Raw genomic sequence first — 21,598 nt, 5'->3', positions numbered from 1 at the left:
TATCATTGTATATGTTGTATATATTATATACAACATATACAAAATATATCCAGAAATATATATATTTCTGGACTCTTTATTCTATTCCATTGCTCTATGTATCTAATATTTTTTCCAATACCAAACATTCTTGATTATTATATCTTATAAATTTTGAAATCAGGCAATGTGAGTCCTCAAACTTTGTTCTTATTTTTCAAAATTATTTGGCTATTCTAGTTCCTTTGTCTTTCCTTGTAATTTTAGAATCATCTTGATAATTTCTCCGAAAGATCCTGCTGGAATTTTGATTGGGGTTACAATGAATCTCTATTAAACTTGCTTTTCACTTTAAGTTCTTCAGCTGTGTTAAATATGTGTCAGCAAATACAATTCTAATAAGAATACAGACAAGCTTCTGGCAATGAAGACTATGATGGATTTTAAATATGTGTTGATCAGACAAAGATATTAAACTACCTACCACTGATTCTAAAAATCCTAGGAATGTGGGAAATGTTCACTGGCTGGGGCTACTGATGACTCGTAGGGTGAAAAAGTTATACAGTTTCTCAAGCATAAAGGAAATATTATCAGTTTTACCCAAAGAAGATAATATTACAACTTTTCTATGTTGTCAAGATCTCCATGAAATAATTAGTCTGGTAAAAGGTCCACTTACCTTTTATCTCCATATTCATATGTATTCTGTCATTTGATATTAAAATCTCCTAACTATCCCACACCTAAAAGAAAGGTTTCTGGAATGCCAGAAAAGCCTCACCTAAATCAGTGGTACTAGCACAGACTGAACATCAGCATAATTATCTGGAAGCTTTCAGCCTTGTTTTTAAAATGCCCATTTTCTCCATATTATTAGATACAGCAAAACATATAAAAAGTATTTCACCTGGATGAAGATCTGTACCTGGTTGGCTAGTCAGTCCTGTGAGAGACTCCTGCAACTGGTAGGTTGAGGTCGAGGAGGACGTGCCATCAGCTGTGTTATTTGATGTCATATATGCTCCATATGTTGATGCAGAGTAATACTGTGCATACTGGTTTTGGCCAAAGGCTGTGTAGGATGGATAATCCTGAAATAATAATTGACATGTGTGTGTGTTTGAAAGACAGATTACCCTCTAGTATACTCCAAAGAAAAGCAATCACAATGGCGATGGAAAGATTAGTATCTGGCTCCACTGGTTCTGGAGTCCCCAGCTTTGAGGTGATCCTAATAAGCAGAGACCATTCTGTGGGCATCTCCTACACGCACATAGTAATGAAATACCTTGCGGGTCTTGCAAACCAGGTCCAGTACACAAATTTTAATCTGTTTAAAGGTTGTATATGCATCACTTTCCCCCCAGAATTACATTTCCAAGGATGGACATCCTCGGGTCTTATACACTTGAAGAGGAGAGAAGGAGGTGTTCGTATCCACAGCATTCATTCTCATCTTCTGATATCACCAGCAAGGAGGAGGTGTGCCCCTCTCCCCGCTTCCATACAGACCTTGGGCTGCATTATTGTGATTTTTGTTCCCTTTTTAGGCTACTCTTGATAATTTTGTTTTCTTGGCAGGAGGTAAACAGTAGAGAAAAGAAAATGAATAAAAGATATTCTTACCCAGTTTCTCACAGGCTACATGCCACCTGAGGCCTTGACCTAAAGTCTTTCGTGAGGCTTTCATATATTTAGTTTGCATCATTTGTTAGAGAAAAAAGAAAGCCATTGGGTCAATTCCTTTCACCTGCTTTTTATTAAAAAATTTTAAAATAATCTTAAAATGATGTAAATAATCCTTCAAAATCCTTTTACATATTAAGATAAGGAATAAGTATTTGTTGCAATAGTTGGTGTTTAATATATCTGACATGTTTTAGCCCAAATTGTTATCAGTGATGACAAATCCTTGGTCAGGATGAAGATTCCCTAATGCACGTTTCTAAGGGAAACAAAGATCCATGGTTGATGTGGTTTCCAAAAGAGGAAATTCTCTGCGTTCGTAAATATATGTATAAGCAAATATATGTATCATCAGAAAGGGTTAAGCAGTATGGCAGAAAATGAAAATTCTATTTGTCTGTTAATTTCAGGATCTGATGTTCCCCACTATTACCTGAGAGTCAAAAACAAAACAAACAAACAAACAAAAAACCAGAAAACTCTTGGCAGTATTTGGACAAAATTCCTAGTAACGTATTTTTCTCAAGAGTAAAACATGGATCACAAATATTAACACAGTGCTTACTTTGTGTCAGGCACTCCTCTAAGGCCTTTAGTAGATTTACTCATTGAAATCCCACAACCTCCTATGCAGTATTATTACTATCTCTATTTTACACTGAAGTAAAGGGATAAAGGCACAGAATGTTTAAAGTGATTTGCCCAAAGTCAGACAGCAAGTTTCAGGGCTCAAACTGGAAGCCAGAGAGACTGACTCCAGCATCTATCTGTGTGGGAAGCTCTCCACTGGGCTGCCAGTGCCCGGAGAGGAAGATGAAGTTACTCACTGGAAAGGTCCAGTCTACCAGCTTCCAGTGATTATAGTGTCCTTTTGCACTCAAGTATATCTCAAAGATTCCCCCTACTCTTCATCTCCACTCTTATCACCTTGTCCAAGCTACCTTCACTGCCTGCTGTAGCCAATGTACCAGTTTTCTAACTGCTCTCCTCATTTCCATTTTTGTCTTTTTCCAAAGTCTCTGAAGCCAGAGTAATATTTTTCAAAAATAAATTACATGATGTTATTCTCCTGCTAAAAAATTCTTTAATAGCTTCCCTTTGGGCTTGCAATAGAATTGAAGTTCCTTATTATAAGCCACAGGGCCCTACATTAGCAGGCTGCAGCCTACCTCCATAAATGGATGTTTCCCCACATGCCCCTCAGGTGCAAACTAAGCTCCAGCCTTCTTTGAGTTCACTGACACCCCAAGATTTTCACCCCTCAGGGATGTGATACATGCTGCTTTCTATGCCTGAACACCCTTGCCCTCAGTCTTCACCTAACTTTTGGAAGACTTGGCCTAAATGTCATTTCCATGGAGAAGCCTTCCACAAAATCCCCCTTACTCAAAATTAGCCTTCTCATAATATTTTTTTTTTTTTTTTTTTTTGTGGTACGCGGGCCTCTCCTGTTGCGGAGCACAGGCTCCAGACGCGCAGGCTCAGCGGCCATGGCTCACGGGCCCAGCCGCTCCGCGGCATGTGGGATCCTCCCGGACTGGGGCACGAACCCGTGTCCCCTGCATCAGCAGGCAGACCCTCAACCACTGCGCCACCAGGGAAGCCCTCTCATAATATTTTTAATAGGACCCTGTTCTCTCCCTTCATGCTTTCCAATTCTATATTTACTCAGGTGTTTACTGATTTATTGTCTGCTTTTCTCAGTAGACAGAAAGCTCCCTAAAGCAAGAAACAGGTTCCATTCACGCTGCTCCTACCTTCAGCTCCCCAGGATACAGACCAGTTCCTAATATCTAATAGGCACTCAGTGAGTATTTGCTAAAAGAATCAGTCTTCAGACCATGGTCCAAAATACAGATTACATATTATATTGCGGCCACTGAATTAAATATACTGCTAGTACTGGATGTATTTTGTGATATAAAACTGTTTGTCAATAAATTTTCTTCTCCTTATTAATCATTTTTTTAATCCTCCCAACAAAGAACAAAGCAGTCTTCCCCTTATGCTACCACTCTGCCTAGTGTATATTTCTATCATTATATTCCAAATATTCCACTCCCTGTCCATATTATTTTCATGTCTGTGTCTTCAGGAGGATTGTATCCTTCCAGAGAGCAGGGAACACCGACTTCGAATCTCCAATGCACAGTCGAAAAATCTAATGGCTAACAGGTGCTCAATAAATGTTTGGTGTATTAATAAATGAGCAAGTGAAATTAAGCTACCTGGATTATCAAAAATTCTCAATTTTTTATAATAAAATATGCATACTGACTTTGATGTTTACTGTTTTAAGAAACCATTTTTCAAACTAATGCCAAACTATACAGTTTAATCCTGTCAAAAATATCATTATTCCAGTGTTTAATCATCAAATTTCCCTCTTTGCCTCTTGTTACCTTAATAAAAATTGAAAGAAGGCAATTAATATAATTCCTTCAGTAAATCCAAAGAGCAAACACTTATGCAGTAACATATTTTAGAATGTACAGAAGTCCAGCGATTATGTTAGTGTATTGCTTACCCATGAAATCAGCTACCCTTCTACCTCAGCTACTCTGAACATGACTGAGAAGCAGGAAATAGGGACAAAACTTTCTGAATATATCACAAATTCATGTCGTTCCATGCTAACTCACTCATTCAGGCACATCCACGCTTGTTCCACACATAATGCTAACACGATTCTAAAAACAATCGCAGGTTTCAAAACACAAAATTATTAAGCAAACATCACTATGAGGACTAAGGAATTCTAGGAGCAAGTGTAGTGGGTGACAAAAGCAAAAAATTACAGCTGTCAGGGCAGTAGGAATTTAACAGTTATCAAAAAAAAAAATCATAGAACTAAAAAATAAAAGCCAGTAGTAGTTTGAGAGGCATTTTGTTTAGGAACAAATGATTTGGTTTTGGACCAAGAGTGTTTTATAGTCTACATCATAATCTGATTATTGATTATAGTTCAACCTATGAATTTTCATAATAACTGTTTTATCAAGAAAAATAAAATTATGTTTAGTATAGCTTAAAATAATAGGAAAATATGCAATAGATTTCCTGTCAAATGACTAAAACAATCATGGCTTAAATGTTTAAAGGGCAAAACTTTAGCAATCAGGAAAACTGAAACATCCAGAATTACACAAATCCAAAGAATTCCAGACAGCTCATTTTTACTACCCTGAAATGCCATCTCAATTTTAAATACATAAACCTTACTAACCTGATACTATTCTTCAAAAATCTGAAATATATATAAAAGCATAAACATAAAAAGCTACTATACCTGTTGTGAACCACTGAAATTCGTTGAATTGGAAACTGAATTATTTGCATAAATAGTAGATGACGGTGCAAAGCTAGAACCTAGAGGTAAAGAACAAATTGCATTTTAAACATATTTCTTGAAAAATATTAAAAATATTTCACAGAATTCAATGAAATATATATTAAATTTTGTTGTTGAGGCAGTGAGATTGAAAATTGAGAGATTTCTAAGGAAAATGTCCTTAGCTGTGTCTTGTGACAACAGGTAAAGTCTTTTCTTTAGAAGTCTATAGAGGTAAACAGGAGCTTGTGGGAACAGTCTTACCAAGGACTTGGCTAACCTTCAAGGGTCAATGCCTACACGTACAGAAGTACTCAAAGAATAAGATATTATCCATACTGAGACTACTTCCAGGAAACTACTGGAACTTTCCAGTGGTCATATCAACTGCATATACATACAAAAACTACTCAAGTTCAAACATTTGGCTGGGGCTAGCTTAGGAAATAAACACATGGAATCCATTTAGAGTTCATGCTTCCAGCTCCCCATCTTTCTGTTCCTCTATGTCCTTTCTTTAGAACAAAAAAAGCTGTGAGCTAGGGCTCAGACCCAAGGCAGAACTGTTTATACTGCAATCATCTAAGGTTTGACGACCTTCTAAAATTTTACGACAAGGTCTGAAAGTTATTTAATTATTTTTAAAATTAGAGCAAAAACAAGTGAACTATCAATTTACAGGTTCCAAAAAAAAAAAATGTTCTCATGGAATGTACTTGTTAAGGAATAAAATAAAAGACTACTGAGACAGCTGATTACTAGTTTTATCAATGTGTCTTGAATAGCAATCGTATTAGGTAATCGACACAAACTGACATGGCCTGGAATATCCGATATGAAAGTATTCTGGGGAATAAATGGATACGTCTCTATGGCATTTCCCACAGTGGCTTATTGTGGTTGAGGCATGTATGCATAGATGTATCTACCAACGTTATAAGGAAAAAAGAGACCTGTCGTTTCAGCCAAAAAGGTCTAAGTAATTATTTCACTTTAGTCAGTCAACTAAAATGGCAATATCAGTTAGTTCAAATAATGTTAATATAGCCCCCAAACTATGACTAACCATATAGAAGAAAATGACAGATAGGAAATAACCTTTTAATGTTTTTAGTATGTCACTAAAATATTTTCTGCAACTACTACACAATGTTCAAAAATAATTTTTAATTGGAGACAAAAACAAAAAGAAAAATTAAATAATGATTGTACATGGAGAAAAAATTTTTAAGGTGGAGGTACAAATTATCTAATTATTCCTCTTCAAGAAATATAGTATTAACAGGGGAGAGATTTTAGAAATGAACAAAAAAAATCTTCAATTGTTCAACAATAAATGGGACTTAGAGAAGTGCTAATTCAATTTTAAATTTAATCAAAAAAGCATTACGTATGTAAGGAATCCTGACAAGAAAATACTGGGTTTTGTCATGAATCTTTGAAATCACTTCAATAGATGCCAAACATGTGACTGGTGTGGCGACTGGCCTGGAGGTTGCTTTGCTTGGACTTAGTTTCCTGCCAATTTCATGCAACTTAAACTTAAATATTTAACTTTGATATGGGTCATGTTTCTTGATGTATACTGAACTCTTTTCATCATGTTTCTTCCTAGTTACTTGTCTTTTCTGATGACGTCGTGTGAGCAGTGGTAAGATTTAAAACTGTCCTCATGACTTTATATTCCTAGTCTGAAGCCAAGGAGTCTCATTCAAAGAATTCTTTCTCACATAACATGTTTCCTGTGTGGTACTTACCTGGCATCTGGTAAGAATAAGGTGTCTGGCCTGGCTGCGGGGTAGAAAACCCTGGGCTGTAACTGAGGCACCCACTCTGTAACGGTGACTGAGTTTGTGAGAGTCCGCCCTCTGTCTTGATGCCTGGTAACATCACGCCCAGATCTGTTTGGAAAACGCATGTGCAACCCATTTCATTAGTAAAGTGATCTTACTTCTGAGTTGTAACATATCAATATATTAGACTATACAACTACTAGCCAGCAGGATTACGTGCTTATAACCAAAGAAGAAGAGAGAAGATGTGAAATACCGTAAGTGGGCAGGCTATAGGGCTGTCCTGTCTGTGAGTACGCTGTGTAGACGGCTGGCTGCTGCATCCCCGAATACTGAGTCTGGCCTGCATAGGCAGACATTGTTTGAGCTGCTGGTGTAGAAAGAATGTGTGGATAGGGCCTAAATATCAGAAAAATAGCATTACTGTGGCAACAAAGACTGCATATTAATTCAGACAGCTTAGATTCAGTGAAACCTGATAATAGCCCGGAAGTAATCCTCTTTATCCATAATATCATTTTAACAATATGGAAAAGGACAAGAGTCTGAATGTCAGGAGCCCAGGCTCTGCTACAAACCAGTCTAGTTACCTTGGACAAATAATTTAAACTTGCTAAGTCTACACCTCACCTGTGAAAAGAAAACTTTGGTTTAGATATCACACCTAAAGTCTCTTCCAGGTCTATATTGCTTACATTCGAAATAGTATTCCAACTGATATGTAGATGAGGAAAGTAAAGCCCAGGCCAGTTAATTAGTACACTCATGAGCATATTTCCTGTTACCATGCATGACCCAATGCTATGTAATGACTACAAAAGTCATTAAAGGCCCTACCAAAAATTCTCTACAGAGAACTAAAAATCTTAAAAAATAAATAAAATTTAAAAAAAAATTAAAAAGTAGGCAGCTTCCCGAAAAGAAATGGAATGCCATTCCCTTCATCATGCCACATCTTATGGAATGTTCCCAAAATGGATATCCAATCTCTAGCCTATACTTAAGGATAAACACTCTAGCTGCTGTGGAAAATAACTTTTAAATGTACATGATCAGGAGGAACCCAAAATCTTGACACATCTGGCTGATGGTAACCAAATTCAGATACATCCAATGTAGTTAAACTTGAAATTTCTACCACTGTGCTCAGAAAGTTGACTATATTAGTCATAAAAGCAATAGTGTATATTTTTCAAAAATGTTTATTAGAACTTGAAATCCAATAAAAATATTGTAATGATGGAACAAATTATGAAGTGTTGATGTTTGAATAAAATGTAATCTTTTTAGATTTTCTTTAAACTAGTCAGCATTTTTGAATTTTCATTAAAAAATCTGTGTATTCCGGTTTGAGCTTGATGCTTTCCTCAAAGTATATAAATATCCAGAATTAAAGCAATTGTCTAGATATAAGTGAGGGTATTCCTAGACTTGTGAAGGGTATTTACCTAATGTCTAATCTATCCAATGAATCTATCCAAGTATCTATCAATTCAACTGCCTATCTATAACATTTATATACATAAATATATCCTGATTTAAAGTTGTTATATTGTATAAACATGATTAATCAAGATAATGCTGGAAAATCATTCTAACAAATCTGAAAGACTACTGACCACTTACTTGGAAGGATACAGCTGTGGGGAATATTGATGCGCTGATCTGGGGCTATAGCCACTACTTGTTATTACTGTAAGACACAAAAACCAGTGCAAAAAAAGGTTGCTTTATAAATATATTTCACTGGAGTGTGCAAAACTTATTTCAAGAAATGACTATGTTAGAGATATGTTTCAAAAAATTCATTCATTTTCTAAACAGAAAATTCACTCATTTTCTCGACAGAAACAGATGCCTGAACATTTTCTTCTAATTAAACTGTTTCACGTATGTGCTAGGAGCATGACACAAACTTTTTTCACAAATCATTCCCCTTCATCATTCCTCCATTTTCTTAAATCCGTAGCATGCTCTTACGTATTAATATGCTATGGATAGATATCCTTGACTATAGGTAATTAAGCTTTCATGATTAAAGGTAAATTTTTTAATTTGCAGACTTTATGTTTAAATTCCAAATATATTGCTCTTCCTGTGTATTTATTCTATTAGAAATATAATAAAAATTAAGAAAAATATGATGCTTCAACCTTCATTTTCAAGTTGTAAAATGATATCGTTTTCTCTTTCCTTTCATTTTGCCAATCCAATGAGTAGTTAAAAATGCAGGGTCCAAATAATTCTAATAATAATTGGAATATACACAGAAAGCATGGGTGATAATGCAACATTAAAAAAAAAAACACCTAACTGCAAGAAGCAGCAGCAATCATATTTATAAATATATTTTGAACTATCAGAGATTGTACTTTTTTGAGAAGAACTTAAAGGTGAAAATCATGTCCTATTAACATTTCAGCCAAACATGCAGTCCCAAACTGGAATGCATCCAAAAGTTTGGAAGTTTCTCTTTCCTTTAACCATCTGCCTTGACTAAGACAGATGTACTGCAAATATATGGACCCTAAAGTGTTAAGGCAGTCCCTTCAGAGCCAATCCATACTGGGCAAGCACACAGAGTGTCTTTATTAGGCCATCTGCTGTTCATTCACTTTTCAAAAAGATTAAAGTAGTATACAATGCAGTGCTGGAATTAGTTTAGTCTAATCAATCATAGTTATACTTCAAAGTACTATGTCTTTTCTAAGTTGTTCATAATAATTCTGGAGCTAAACTTTTAGAATTGTAAAAGTGACAAATAGGCTTAGGTTGCTAACTATTTTATGAAACATGATATATTTCTATATCCAAATGCTATTAAGTACCCTTGTGATCTATTGCTTCATAAACACATAGAATTTAATGTATTTAAAATGCTATTTAGACTGTAAGCTCTGAGTACGGAGAGTATATTACAGTTTTCATAGCAATAATGCAGAGAGTACATTTTCAAGAATATTATGAATCAATTTTGACAATCACTGAATATGGTTAGAGGTGTTATGTTCTAAATATTTTCAGCAATCAAATTTAAGTGAATTTGCTATGTATATTTGAAAACACATGGACCACTGAACCACTAATTTTCTACTTATTTATTAAAAACATAAAGAATGTTTAAAACTTTCAAATCAATTCAATGAGAACAGGCCTTTTCTCTCACACTATGGGCTACATAATAGCAACAGTGTACTGCACAGGAAATTCAGTCTGATTCATTGATTCACAATAATTATACTCTATTTAGCAGAAATATACTTAAGTAAGGCTCAGTTCCACATTTTTTGCTTCATTTATAAAACTTCGTTGTGGTACACTCAAGACTCAGACTATACTGATCAGTTACTCTCAAGACTGTGAAACTCGAGGCTTTTCTAAAGAAACATCAAATAATAAAAAGAAACATGCAGCTTTTATTGAATTAGCCAAAGAACAAAATTATTTCAGAAAAAAAGCTTCACATATATGAACACAAATCCGAATATATAGGATGCTTCTTCCCTCTAATGAATGAACCTAGATACCATTAGAATAATGTACCCATAACAGTATAAAGGCTCAACCTTTAAAATTTCATATTAATGTCTATATGTTCATTTTCTAGGTAGAAAACAAAACCTTTGACTCAGAAAACTATGTTTACATAAAACTTAGAAAGTTTATGCTTCTTAACGAAGCTGTATATATTTTATTCTAACTAATAAGTCTGCAGACAATTGAAAACAACAACAAAATCGGATTAAAGTGAGCTGAGATTATGCTGATCAAAGTAAAGACTGTTCCTACACAGAGCAGCCTAATCTTTCCAGTATGATTTCTGGAATCCCATGTACAAATTTAGGAGACCTTCCTTTTATTCCCCATTGTCATTTAATTAATCAAGAGATGTATGCAAAGCACTCAACTCATTATACTCCATCATTTCTGCATACAAAAGTTAGCAAAAGTGCTTGTCTTCAAAATGTCCTGAAAATTAATTAAAACACATTTTAATGAATATTATCAGATTCTCATAGGGTGGTGTCAAGCAGTTTTAAGGTTTTACCGGTAATACTGTAACACCTTAGATTAGTGACTCTCAATGGGATGAGAGGTGGGAGATGAAGTTGGGGGATGGGTGGAAATTTTGCCTGCCAGGGAACATTTAAAATGCTAGAAGACATCTTTGGTTGTCACAACTTAGGAAAGCTACTGTTAACTTGGGATAGATGCCAGGAATGCTGCTAAACACCTTACAGTGCAGAGGACAGCTCTCCCACACTAAAAAAATTAGCCAAGTTTTTAATAGTGGTGCTGTTGAGAATCCCTGACCTAAAGCACTCTGTCTAATTGAACTTGGTCCATGGCGTTGGAAATGTTCTATATCTGAGTTGTCCATTATGGTAGCCACTAAAAAAACCCACATACAACTATTAAACACTTAAAATGTAATTAATGTGACTAGATAAAAAATTTTTGTTTTACCAAATAGTATTTAATTTAGACTTAAATAGCCACATATGGCCAGTGGCTACTTTTCTGGACAGCATAGCCCTAGATAATTCTTAAAAGAAAACTGGGAAACTATTTGTAAATATAATATGAGTAAATTCCAGACAGCTTGACAGTTCACACCTGTTTCTTTTTCCATCTTTATATTTTCCAGTGGGGTATTAAAGAAAAGATTGTTGGACTGACCAGGACATTATTCTAGAATCATTTTTACCAGTGACCACCTGTGAGGCCTTGACTGTATGGCCTTAACCACCTTTAACTTCTCTGGGCCTCCATATTCTTGCCTATAAAACGGATCATCACAGATCTCTGAAATTCCTTCTGGAGCTAACATCCCATAATTTTTTCATTCATCTTTCAGTGACTTGTAGTGTACTATTTAAGTATATCAGCAATCACTTAATTTCATTCCTATCCTTAAAAACTGTGTTCATATATGCATTTACTTTGCAGAAAGTTTACAACAGTTATGGTAAGTAATATAAATGCTAGGGTAAGTTGGTGCCTATTTATCTGCTAAGAGGCAAGAGAATTGCTAGAAAGGATGTGAATTAGGACACATGCTTCTCTATACAAAGTGTATAAATTATTATATCTTTCTGTTTGGAGTACTAATATTTAAGTGAATACATGGCAGCTGTTTCCAATCAGTGTGAACCAATGAAACGGGATCATCTGTATCTATAAAAATCAAATATATGCTATAATGACATTATAGTCAAGGATTTACCTCAGCTCTTTTTACATGAGAAGCATACCCACACAAAATCCTTGTATATGAGAACATGAATAAGTATATATTAGAGTAGAATAACAGAACCAAGATTTAATTATCACAAATACTTTTCTAGGTTTAATGTTCATCTTTCTGCTATACAAATTCCTCCTCAGGTTAAAAAAAAAAAAACGTCCTTTCACCAGATAATCAACCAAACGAAATATAGTAACGAAAAAAAATCTTTAAGTCAACTTATTGCCTGTCCTTTTGCCCACCTGGGAGTTATCAGGTATTTATATTTAAAGAGGATTGATGTTTAAAGACACACTATTGTTCTCTTTGAAGCATTTGAGCAAAAGTCGTGCTCTCAGAGGCTGGGTTCTAATGCGACCAGCATGTGCTCTCCTGCAGCCCATTAACCTTTAATACCTGTCACTCAGCTGCTTACACAGGAAGGTTTTTTTTTTTAAAACCCAGAGAGGAAACAAGGTTATTTAGAAAGAATCAAATGGATAGTTTTACATCTCGAATGTTGGAGAGAAGGCAGTTTTTATGTCATTTAAATGGGTAAGTTGAAGGAACAAAGTTAACAATTACAACCTAATAATTAAATTAAGCACTGTATAAAATAATTATGAAAGAAGTCAGTTCTGCTTATTTCTAATAAGAAAGTCAGGGGATTGCTTTGCTGTCAACTGCAGATTCAGCAAAACTATTCTAAACATCATTTCTAAAAAAAGCATAATTTTATGACAATGAGTTTTCCAAAAAGTGAATTTATTGCTGAATTTATAAAAATCCAATTCTCGCTTATTCACCAGGAGGATGAGGTGGACCCCAATGCGTACAGAACAACACACGAGCTTAAGGCTTTACCTGACCCAGTAAAAGTGTCAAGCGCTCCATCTCCAGTCGTGGTTGTGGTTTCACTGCTGTTCAAAGGCTCTGTTTTGACTGCAAGGAGAGACACTACGTAGAAGAATAAGTACATGTGAGTTTTATTTCTAACTTTATATCAAAGATGCTGACTGTACGACTAGTGGCTTTTCTAGCTACCATGGCATGCAAGAGAAAACTTGGGAAGTCGATGAGGAGAGTTTTGTTAATTTAGCTTCTAAATGGACATGCATTTATAGAGGATTTAATCTAAAAATCTTCTGCCTAAGCTGGTTTTCTCGAATCTGGCTTATAAAGGCAGTCAACCTTACACAGTGAAACAGCAGTACGTGTATTTGCATTTTTAAATCACCTAAGCACACTCTGGTATTACAGTCAAAAGGCAGAAGAAAGGAATCGTCAGTCAGTCTTTAGCACATTTAATCCAAATCGTAACAAAGAGATTTACTGCTTATATTTTATTCTTCCCAAGATGACATTAAAAAAAAAAAGATTGCTTAAGAATACAACGAGGCATATGCAAATACAGAAACCAGGGGTGTATTCATATGGTGGTTGAAAAATGAAGCACTCAGTAAATTTCTGCTCTACAAAAGCCAAAAGAGCCATAAGGTATTGGGCTTTTTATTCTAATGGTATAACAATTTTTAATACATTATAGACATAAGCATAGAATAAGAGATGGTTTCTACAACACTAATTGTATCTTTTGAAAACTCTTTCATATATTATTTCTCCTTTGAGGTGGTATATTTTGGCAAAATCCTCACTTGGCAATGATGTAGCCACTGAGGTATACATCACTGTCATTATTAGATGCAACGAGTTTGGCAGGGGCAAGCCTCTACCCATTTTGTCACACCATATTTTCCCTTTGTGGCCAGAGCTCCATGTATCACAGCAGCAAGGGAATAAACTAAATTATTTTCTGCTTAACACCTCTTATGTTTCCTGGTCATAAATGGAATGACACAGTTCAAAACCTCAGAAGCAAGCAGAAAACTATAAAGAAGAAAGCTGAAGACTAGCCAACCACGGACAAATATGGCCAAAAGAATAGTGGGCTCAGAGCGTACCCACCAAGCAAGCAAGTCAGCGACGTTACTCTGTTAGAAAAGCAATTAATGATGGAGAAACATGCAGTAATGATTATGTTCCCTTTCCACATGAAGAGAATTGGCTGGACCCTCCCTCAGTGAGCTCTGGGGTTAATTTAGCATCCGGGATTTAACTATGTCATGAAGATTTGCTGGAAGATTCAGAGTCGAACTGTAAAGGTTGGAAAGAATCCAAACTCTAAACCACACTGCCTCACAGGCAGCACTAACTAACCAAGAATTCCTTTCATCTGTATAGAGATGATCCAGAGTAGGGTTTAGAAAGGTGTAAAAGCTACTCTCTATGATGCAATGTCCCCATCTGACTTCTGACATATGACAAAAAGGAATCGTCCAAAGCCTCCAGCAAAACTAAGATAAGAGACTTCCAAATTCTAATCATGGCTAAATTCCTATTTAAACATGTCTAAATCTATAACAATATTTTTAAAATAGATGTATTAATACTAATGGTTAAATATATTTCACTTGTGAAGTGGGGAGAGGGGAAGCAGAATATCTAAAAAACTAACCAAGCTAGACATGAGGTTTAGTTTTGTTACTTTGGATCCCAACTTTGAGGTTTGATTTCAAAAACTTAGTATTGGTGTTGATTATAATCTCCTCAATTTGAAAGTTTCAGGTGGTCAAAAGGAGAAGGAAGAAAAGCCAGAGAGTTTGAAAGGAGAACGAAGAAAAGCCAGAGAGAGAGTTTGTGGTTGCATTCATTATCCTGGAATCATCTGTCATTAAAATTTTAAAGGTCTGCTTTTAGTCAAAGACAAAGGAGGCTCATTTAGCTGAGAAGAGGCATCACTAGAAAGTATATAAAGAGAAGCATACACATCAAGATGTGTTCAGTGGACTAAAACACATGGATTTAAAAGTAATAGTTAAATGGATGCTAACATTTGGGGGAAAACATTACACATTAATCCAAACTTATTTTTCATATGTGGGTAAGAGGTGAATAATAGGGAAAAGGGGGAAAATTAATCATGCTGCTACAGAAAATAATTTTTGTTCACAGGAGGGCAGCATCAGCAAACATCTCTTGAGTAAGATGCAAAGTTATTTTGATTTGATTTTTATAGAAAAAACTTATAGAAAAAAACTTATTATTACTTAATATTACTTTCTTTCAGGAACAGAAAACTTAGAGAAGTGAAATGGGCATTCTTTATATGATTAGCTGATTTATTAAAAAGATGTTAAAATACAAAGAAGTGTCTTAATATTTAGAAAACAAGTAATGACTATAAAGTAAACATTATGATAATTATAAAGTTTGAAAAATGGAAGTCGTTTTCACTACAGGTCTGAATATATTTGAAATGTATTCCATTTTCTTTTGTCTTGCTTTTGTTTCCACACATTTAATATGTGCAAGACACTATTGGAAAGATGTTCATCAATGAAACAAATCTAGTTTTATGCATCTGTTTTCTAAAACTTATAAAAATACTCATTCCAAAAGTTTATGAATGTACATTCACTGTCATGTTCAAATGTATTTTTTTTTTTACTGTATTCTATTTTTCTTAAGTTAACACAGAAGTTAAACAGGGCTTTTAATTTATTTTAAGGACTGTGTCCAATATCATTACAGTCCATGCTATCAAACGGAAAGAATAACCTTCTATAGAAGAAAAGTATCATCTTTATGAGCAAAATTCAAACTTACAACATAAACATTTTGATTTCAAAAGCCGCAATCATTTTTTGATTCTTAGGTTAGAGAATTTTGTGGTTTTATTCTTCTACATGCTCGAAATAAGTGATTCAAGGTTCATTTCCCAAAAGGTGGGATGGAAAATCTACATACATATAACACTTTGTACAGAACCATTACTTCAAGAAATAATTATATTGCCAGGCCCCCTCCACACTAGTTATCCACTTGCAACTTAGATGTTTTTCATAAAGCCAAATAGTAAAAAAAAGTCAAAGTCATTTTATTATATTGACATGATTGGGTTTTATTTTTAACCTTCAAAAATAATTGATCTCTGTGGACTAAATCAAGATTGCATGAGATTACTGTCAGCTATGGCTACTAAATCACTGATTTTCTCTCTTTACATCCCAACCTTCTTGCATACCCTCATACAAGTATTTTCAAAGCAAATTTAATCTAGTGCCCTCAGATTATCTTTAGAACTCAAGTACAACATTAATATATATTAATTATTTTTAGAGGAAGTCTATGTTATTATCATAACTTAATGCTCATGTTCATTTTTTGCAATATTAGGCTTAATTAACCCTTGAAAGAGAGGTAACCCAAGTACTTTACATTTTACATTTCATCTTCAGAGATTTGTGTTTAGACTGGTGTCCACTTAAAAGACTATATATGTAATTCCAAATATACTCCTTCCTGAACCACAAAATCTCACATAGCCACCTCTGACAACTTAGGTTCTACAAAGAATTTCAGGAGGAGTTAGATCAGGAAGGATACAATTTACAACACTGCAGGGGAGGAAAGAGGTATTGCCTACTAGTTTTATGATTTATGTTTTTCTAAATCAATTTTTTCACTCAAAAACCTATGAGCACCAAGTGTCTTTCATTTCTAAATATCCATGAAGTATTTAGTTTTGTAAAATAATTTGATGATGCTTCCAATTTACGGCTTTCATTCCAGAAAGAAAATCTAAAAAGAGTAGAGCCACAGTAGTAGCTGGTTCTACTGCACAGACACATAATACTCAGAAACAAATTCATCCCATGTGAATCAATCATCTATATATTAAAAACTCTGGGAGATTCTTTTCTATGCTCTACAGATTTCAAATATAGAAAACACCATAAACCCAATCAGAATGTCTGATCTTGGTTCCCCCAAATCAGAATGTCTGATCTTGGTTCCCCCAAATCTTCTCTTTGAAGTATTTTCTTAATCTCCATGTAGAATCAAATATTCCCTCCCTCTGCTGTGCACCCACCTTGAACACATTATTCACTCATTATTTTCTTTTCTGTTTTCCTCTGCTAGACTTTTGGTCCCTTGATGGCTAGTATCATGTTCTATAGGTCATTGGGTTCCCATTTCCTAGCACAGAACCTGGCATATAATAGGAACCTGATACATTTTAAGTTAGAAAGTGAAAATTCACATTTAGACCCTATCCTAAGCACTTCCAATAAATCTAAGTATTTTGTATATAAAGTATAGTTAATCATGTATCTTGACACCATTAGGGAAATTAAAATCTTACTTATATATGGAAGTAACTTTTCACATGATTGGCATGCATTTACATGCATGTATATACATATACATGAAGTAGCATACATGAATCTATATCTGGGTTGGCAAACTACATCTCAAGTGCCAAGTCTACCCCATGGCCTGTTTTTGTATAGCCCGTGAGCTAAGAATGACTCTTGCATTTTTAAATAGTTGAAAAATATCAAAGAAGAATAAAATTTTGTGACATAAAAATTTTACGAAATTTGAATTTCAGTGTTCATAGATTAAGTTTTATTTGAATATGGTCAAGCTCATTTGTTTAAATATTGTCTATGGCTCCATTTGTGCAATGAAAGCACAGCTGAATAGTTACAACAGAGACCATATGGCCTGCAAAGCTGAAAATATTTACTATCTGACCTTTTACAAAAAAAGTTTGTTGACCACTGATCTGTATGCTAAGATATGATTATATTTATTATATTTTTATTGACAGTTCTTCATTTTAACAATTTCACAAGTGACAAAAATTTGAAAGGAAAATCTAGGTTCTAATATAAATCTGCAGATGTAATTACAGAATTAGGATTAAGGTGATGAACCCCTTTAAAATTACTTTCAGGAGTAATGTAATATATTTAAACAGCACCAAGGCAGTAGGGTAGGATATTAAGGTGATACTGTTGACTCATTCGTATCAGTAAAAACTATCAAAATTATCTTTTTGAAAATCTAAGTTAATGGAAAGATCTTGAAAAGCCACTAAATTAGCTTTTGCTTTTGCCTTTTGTTTTATTATAATAATAATAAACTGTGGCCAGTTTACATGTTCTAAATGCAGAAAAATTTATTATCTGACCAAACACTGGAGAGTCTTTTAACACACTGACTGCATGTTTCCATTTTCCTTAAAAAGCTGTTGCCTAATTATTATTGAATTATTAATTAAGGAAAATATATTGGTTTATATTGCCCCAAATTTACATACATTATATGATTTAAAACAAAAGCTTTGCCAGTAAAGTATTATTATCCTTCTTTTGCAGAAAAGAATGAAAGCTCAGAGAGGTTAAGTAACTTGTCCAAGATGACACAGCTAGTAAATGTAGTGCCAGGTTTCAGATCCATGGTCTTCCTGACACAGAAGTCCTTTTTTTTCCCACATGGTCACACAACTCTTAAACATTTATACTAAGAACAAGGAAAACTTGATGTTTTACACTTAAAAAAATTTTTCTGTTGGATATTAGACGTAAATTACTAAATATTGATTGTATATATTCACTATTGTAAAGTTGCCTATGTTACATTAATATGTCAGAATAGAACAACAGCCAGTGAGCTAAGAATGTTTTTTACATCTTAAATGTTTAAAAAAAAAATCAAAATTAGAATATTTTGTGACACGTGATAATTATATGAAATTTAAATTTCAGGGTCCATAAATCAAGTTTTATTGGAACCTGACCACTCTCATTCATTTACGTATTGCCTATGGCTGCATCTGAGCTACAGTGACAGAGCTGCATAGATGAGACAGAGAGAGACAGCATAGCCTACAAAGCCTAAAACATTTCCTGTCTGGTTCTTTGCAAAAAAAGAACCTTGAGTGAGAATTAAGAGGAACTAAATTCTGGCAACATATTTTTTAAGTATGAAAAGTATATTTTAAGTGTGGAGTTAAAAAAAAAGAAACTAAAACGAAAAAAATTTAAATAACGGGCATAATGGAGTACTTTTCATCCACTGGTCATATATTCTAATTTAATCTACATACAGCAAGGTCCAGGCAAACTGTGCCTATTCTAACTGCTTGCTTGTAATGCACATTTCTAACAGGTCATGAGCTCTTCTTTTTAATGCTAGAATTGGGTGGTTCTACAGAAGTTTTATGTGGTTTTGTTTTAATTTTTAAATTTTGATAGCATATTAACTTTTGGTTTGGGAAAAAGTTTATTTATATTATATATATATAAATATAGGAATGTAGTTAATATATATAGTTCAAAACATTTTAAGAGATTTAATATTAATTTATAATTTTAAATGTATAGCTTTCATCACTGGTAATTTTTTAAATGATGGATTTTTAAATGTTAATACTACTTTAGGTATTTTAATTGGAATATTTATTTAAGTCTGTAAAATAGGAAATATCATTTTGCCATGTTATGAATTTAATTTAATTTATGAAAGCCTATAGGCTATGGAGATTGAGTTTGTACATAGGCGCAATCTGCTTCAACTGCTCATTGACGTGACAGTTGTGTTGAATTATCACTTAATAAACTGATAGAAAAATAGTAGATGCACCCATTTGTGCAAAATTATGAAAAAGCTAAGAAAAGAATACTACTGACCTAAGATTAGAATACTAGTTGATAAGAAAAACATAGCCAACTGTTATCAATAAACAACTAAAAGGTGTGTTCATGTCTCCTTTTTTTTTTTTTTTATAACAAGTACTGAACACAGAAAAGAGAGTGCAAACAGAAATAGCAACAGAAAGCAAACCAGAAGGGCAAATCCACACACCCAAACACATGCAGTGTACCATCATCTCTCATACTTGTTGCGGAGGAGGGGGTGTTGCAACTCAGCAACCAGTCTGCAGTGTTTAAAACAGTCATGTTGTCCCCTGAGAACAGGAACAGCATAAGGGTTCATTGTCTGAATGCCTGCTCAGTGTACGAGAATAGTCTTCAGTGCTTGTACTGGTTTCTGACCCTTTTGCCAAAATTATAACTGCATGGTATCACTTTTACATTTTAGTTTATCAGGTATGTTTTAGTTCAGTTAAATATACATACATGGTGATTAGTGACCTTCAAAGTCTGATTTCAGAGTGCATTTTTTTTTTTAATCTTATTATTTGCACCCAAGTTAAGGTTTAAATATAAATGTTCTTACTCCACAAGTTATCACTAAACAGTCTTATAAATTTGCAATCCTATAATTAATTAGGCAAAATTATAGACGCATGTTTAGAGACAAACACTATAAACAAGGAAAATGTTAATTTACAAAGGGTTTTATGTAAAACATTATTAAATACAGGCAAGTTGCAATCCACACAACTTTACAAAGAAAATTTTAGATTTCACAGTTACTCTAAAATAAGTGGAAAGAGGTGTATCGATTTAATAAATATTTACTGAAAATTTAAAAGAAAATATGATGTGGCAAATACTGATATCTAATAATATGAATAGCTTACAAATTAATTTTCAAGTAATTTTTCACTCGACAAAAACAACTAAATCTACAAAACTTCAAAATAATTGTGAGTAATTTAAAATGCAGCTTATATATGTGTATATATGTATATATATATGTATAGGCTTTCTACGTATACATATTCTGATGCAAAAATCAGATCGTATTTTCTGACAGGTTGAATGCATTTTATAAAAACAATAGGGTGAAATATTTGAAATAGTTATTATTGTTGCCATATGTTGTGGCATAATTATGAGTTAATCATATGAAAAGGTATCTAGAAAAAAATTCAATTCCTATTTTAAATAGATGTTAGGTATTTCTCTCTTTGAAAAGAAAATGCAGCAGATATGGACATTTTTCCATTCCCAAAACCATTTTTAAGAAAAATTTTGGAGTAGCCTTTCTCTTAAAATTCAAAATAAAACCAAAAACTAATAGAATTTCTTTTCCGTTTTCTATTTTTGTTGTTGTTAAGTAAGATCAGAGAGTAAATCCTTGGGCCACATTTTTTACATTTTGAAAAATATGTACAAGGGCAAATACAAAAAGGAAGCCTTGCTAAAGGCCTTCAAAATGTTGCTCGGGGCTATCTATTCTTTCTGAATGCTTCCAGCTATAGAGGAGGAGCAAAAATTTCAAGAAAATCAACAGAACAATAAATAATCCATTAACTATATATTACTTGAGTATAATGCTGTGATGTTATTGCTTATGAGATATAATATTTATTTACTAGCAGATCCCTAACATGTAAAGCCACAACAAAGTTTGAAACGTGATGCTGGGTGTCTTCAGGGTTGTACACTTACCTCCTGTTCCATTTGTGGTGACCGATGTGCTGCTGAGATTAGCTTTCTCCAGTTTGGAGCTACCAGGAGTATCGCCACCTCCAACAAGAGGATGAGGACTCGCTAGGTCCTGCATTTCCATAGACCTGTTGGAGTAGGAAGCAACAGAGAAAAAGTTGAAATTTCAGCAATGCTTTCTTAATAAACTCTGTATATCACTCTACTGAGCATGCAGGTGATCTCACAATAATAGGAATTGAAACCCACAGCTAAGACTTTTTGGTTAATCAGGTGAACGTGACGGGTCCATTAAAAATTAATAAATAAGTAAAGCTTCCATGATAGTTAAGCTTCCTCATTTGTTTGTTATTTGTAATAACCATACAAA

The 21,598-nt window shown here is 34.0% G+C and overlaps 1 protein-coding gene across 1 annotated transcript in view; it reads right to left on the bottom strand.

The window, feature by feature from the left end:
• The window catches only part of EYA4 (EYA transcriptional coactivator and phosphatase 4), a gene marked incomplete at its 5' end in the record, with an annotated part of 70,795 nt that extends 49,416 nt beyond the window's left edge, over positions 1–21,379 (bottom strand). Inside the window, 8 exons of the mRNA XM_089921674.1 lie at positions 890–1,073; positions 4,958–5,037; positions 6,757–6,900; positions 7,049–7,191; positions 8,419–8,485; positions 12,884–12,976; positions 19,770–19,838; positions 21,232–21,379. Coding sequence (XP_089777800.1) covers positions 890–1,073; positions 4,958–5,037; positions 6,757–6,900; positions 7,049–7,191; positions 8,419–8,485; positions 12,884–12,976; positions 19,770–19,838; positions 21,232–21,379 — 928 coding nt within the window. The remainder of the gene's footprint in view (positions 1–889; positions 1,074–4,957; positions 5,038–6,756; positions 6,901–7,048; positions 7,192–8,418; positions 8,486–12,883; positions 12,977–19,769; positions 19,839–21,231) is intronic.
• Positions 21,380–21,598: the final 219 nt, after the last annotated feature.

This window comes from Delphinapterus leucas, chromosome 12 (assembly GCF_059928025.1).
Source record: "Delphinapterus leucas isolate spDelLeu-1000000601 "Yukka" chromosome 12, BTC_Dleu_Yukka2, whole genome shotgun sequence".
Taxonomy (NCBI): domain Eukaryota; kingdom Metazoa; phylum Chordata; class Mammalia; order Artiodactyla; family Monodontidae; genus Delphinapterus; species Delphinapterus leucas.
Note: the sequence above shows the minus strand (reverse complement) of the source record. Positions and strands in the feature narration are given on the sequence as shown.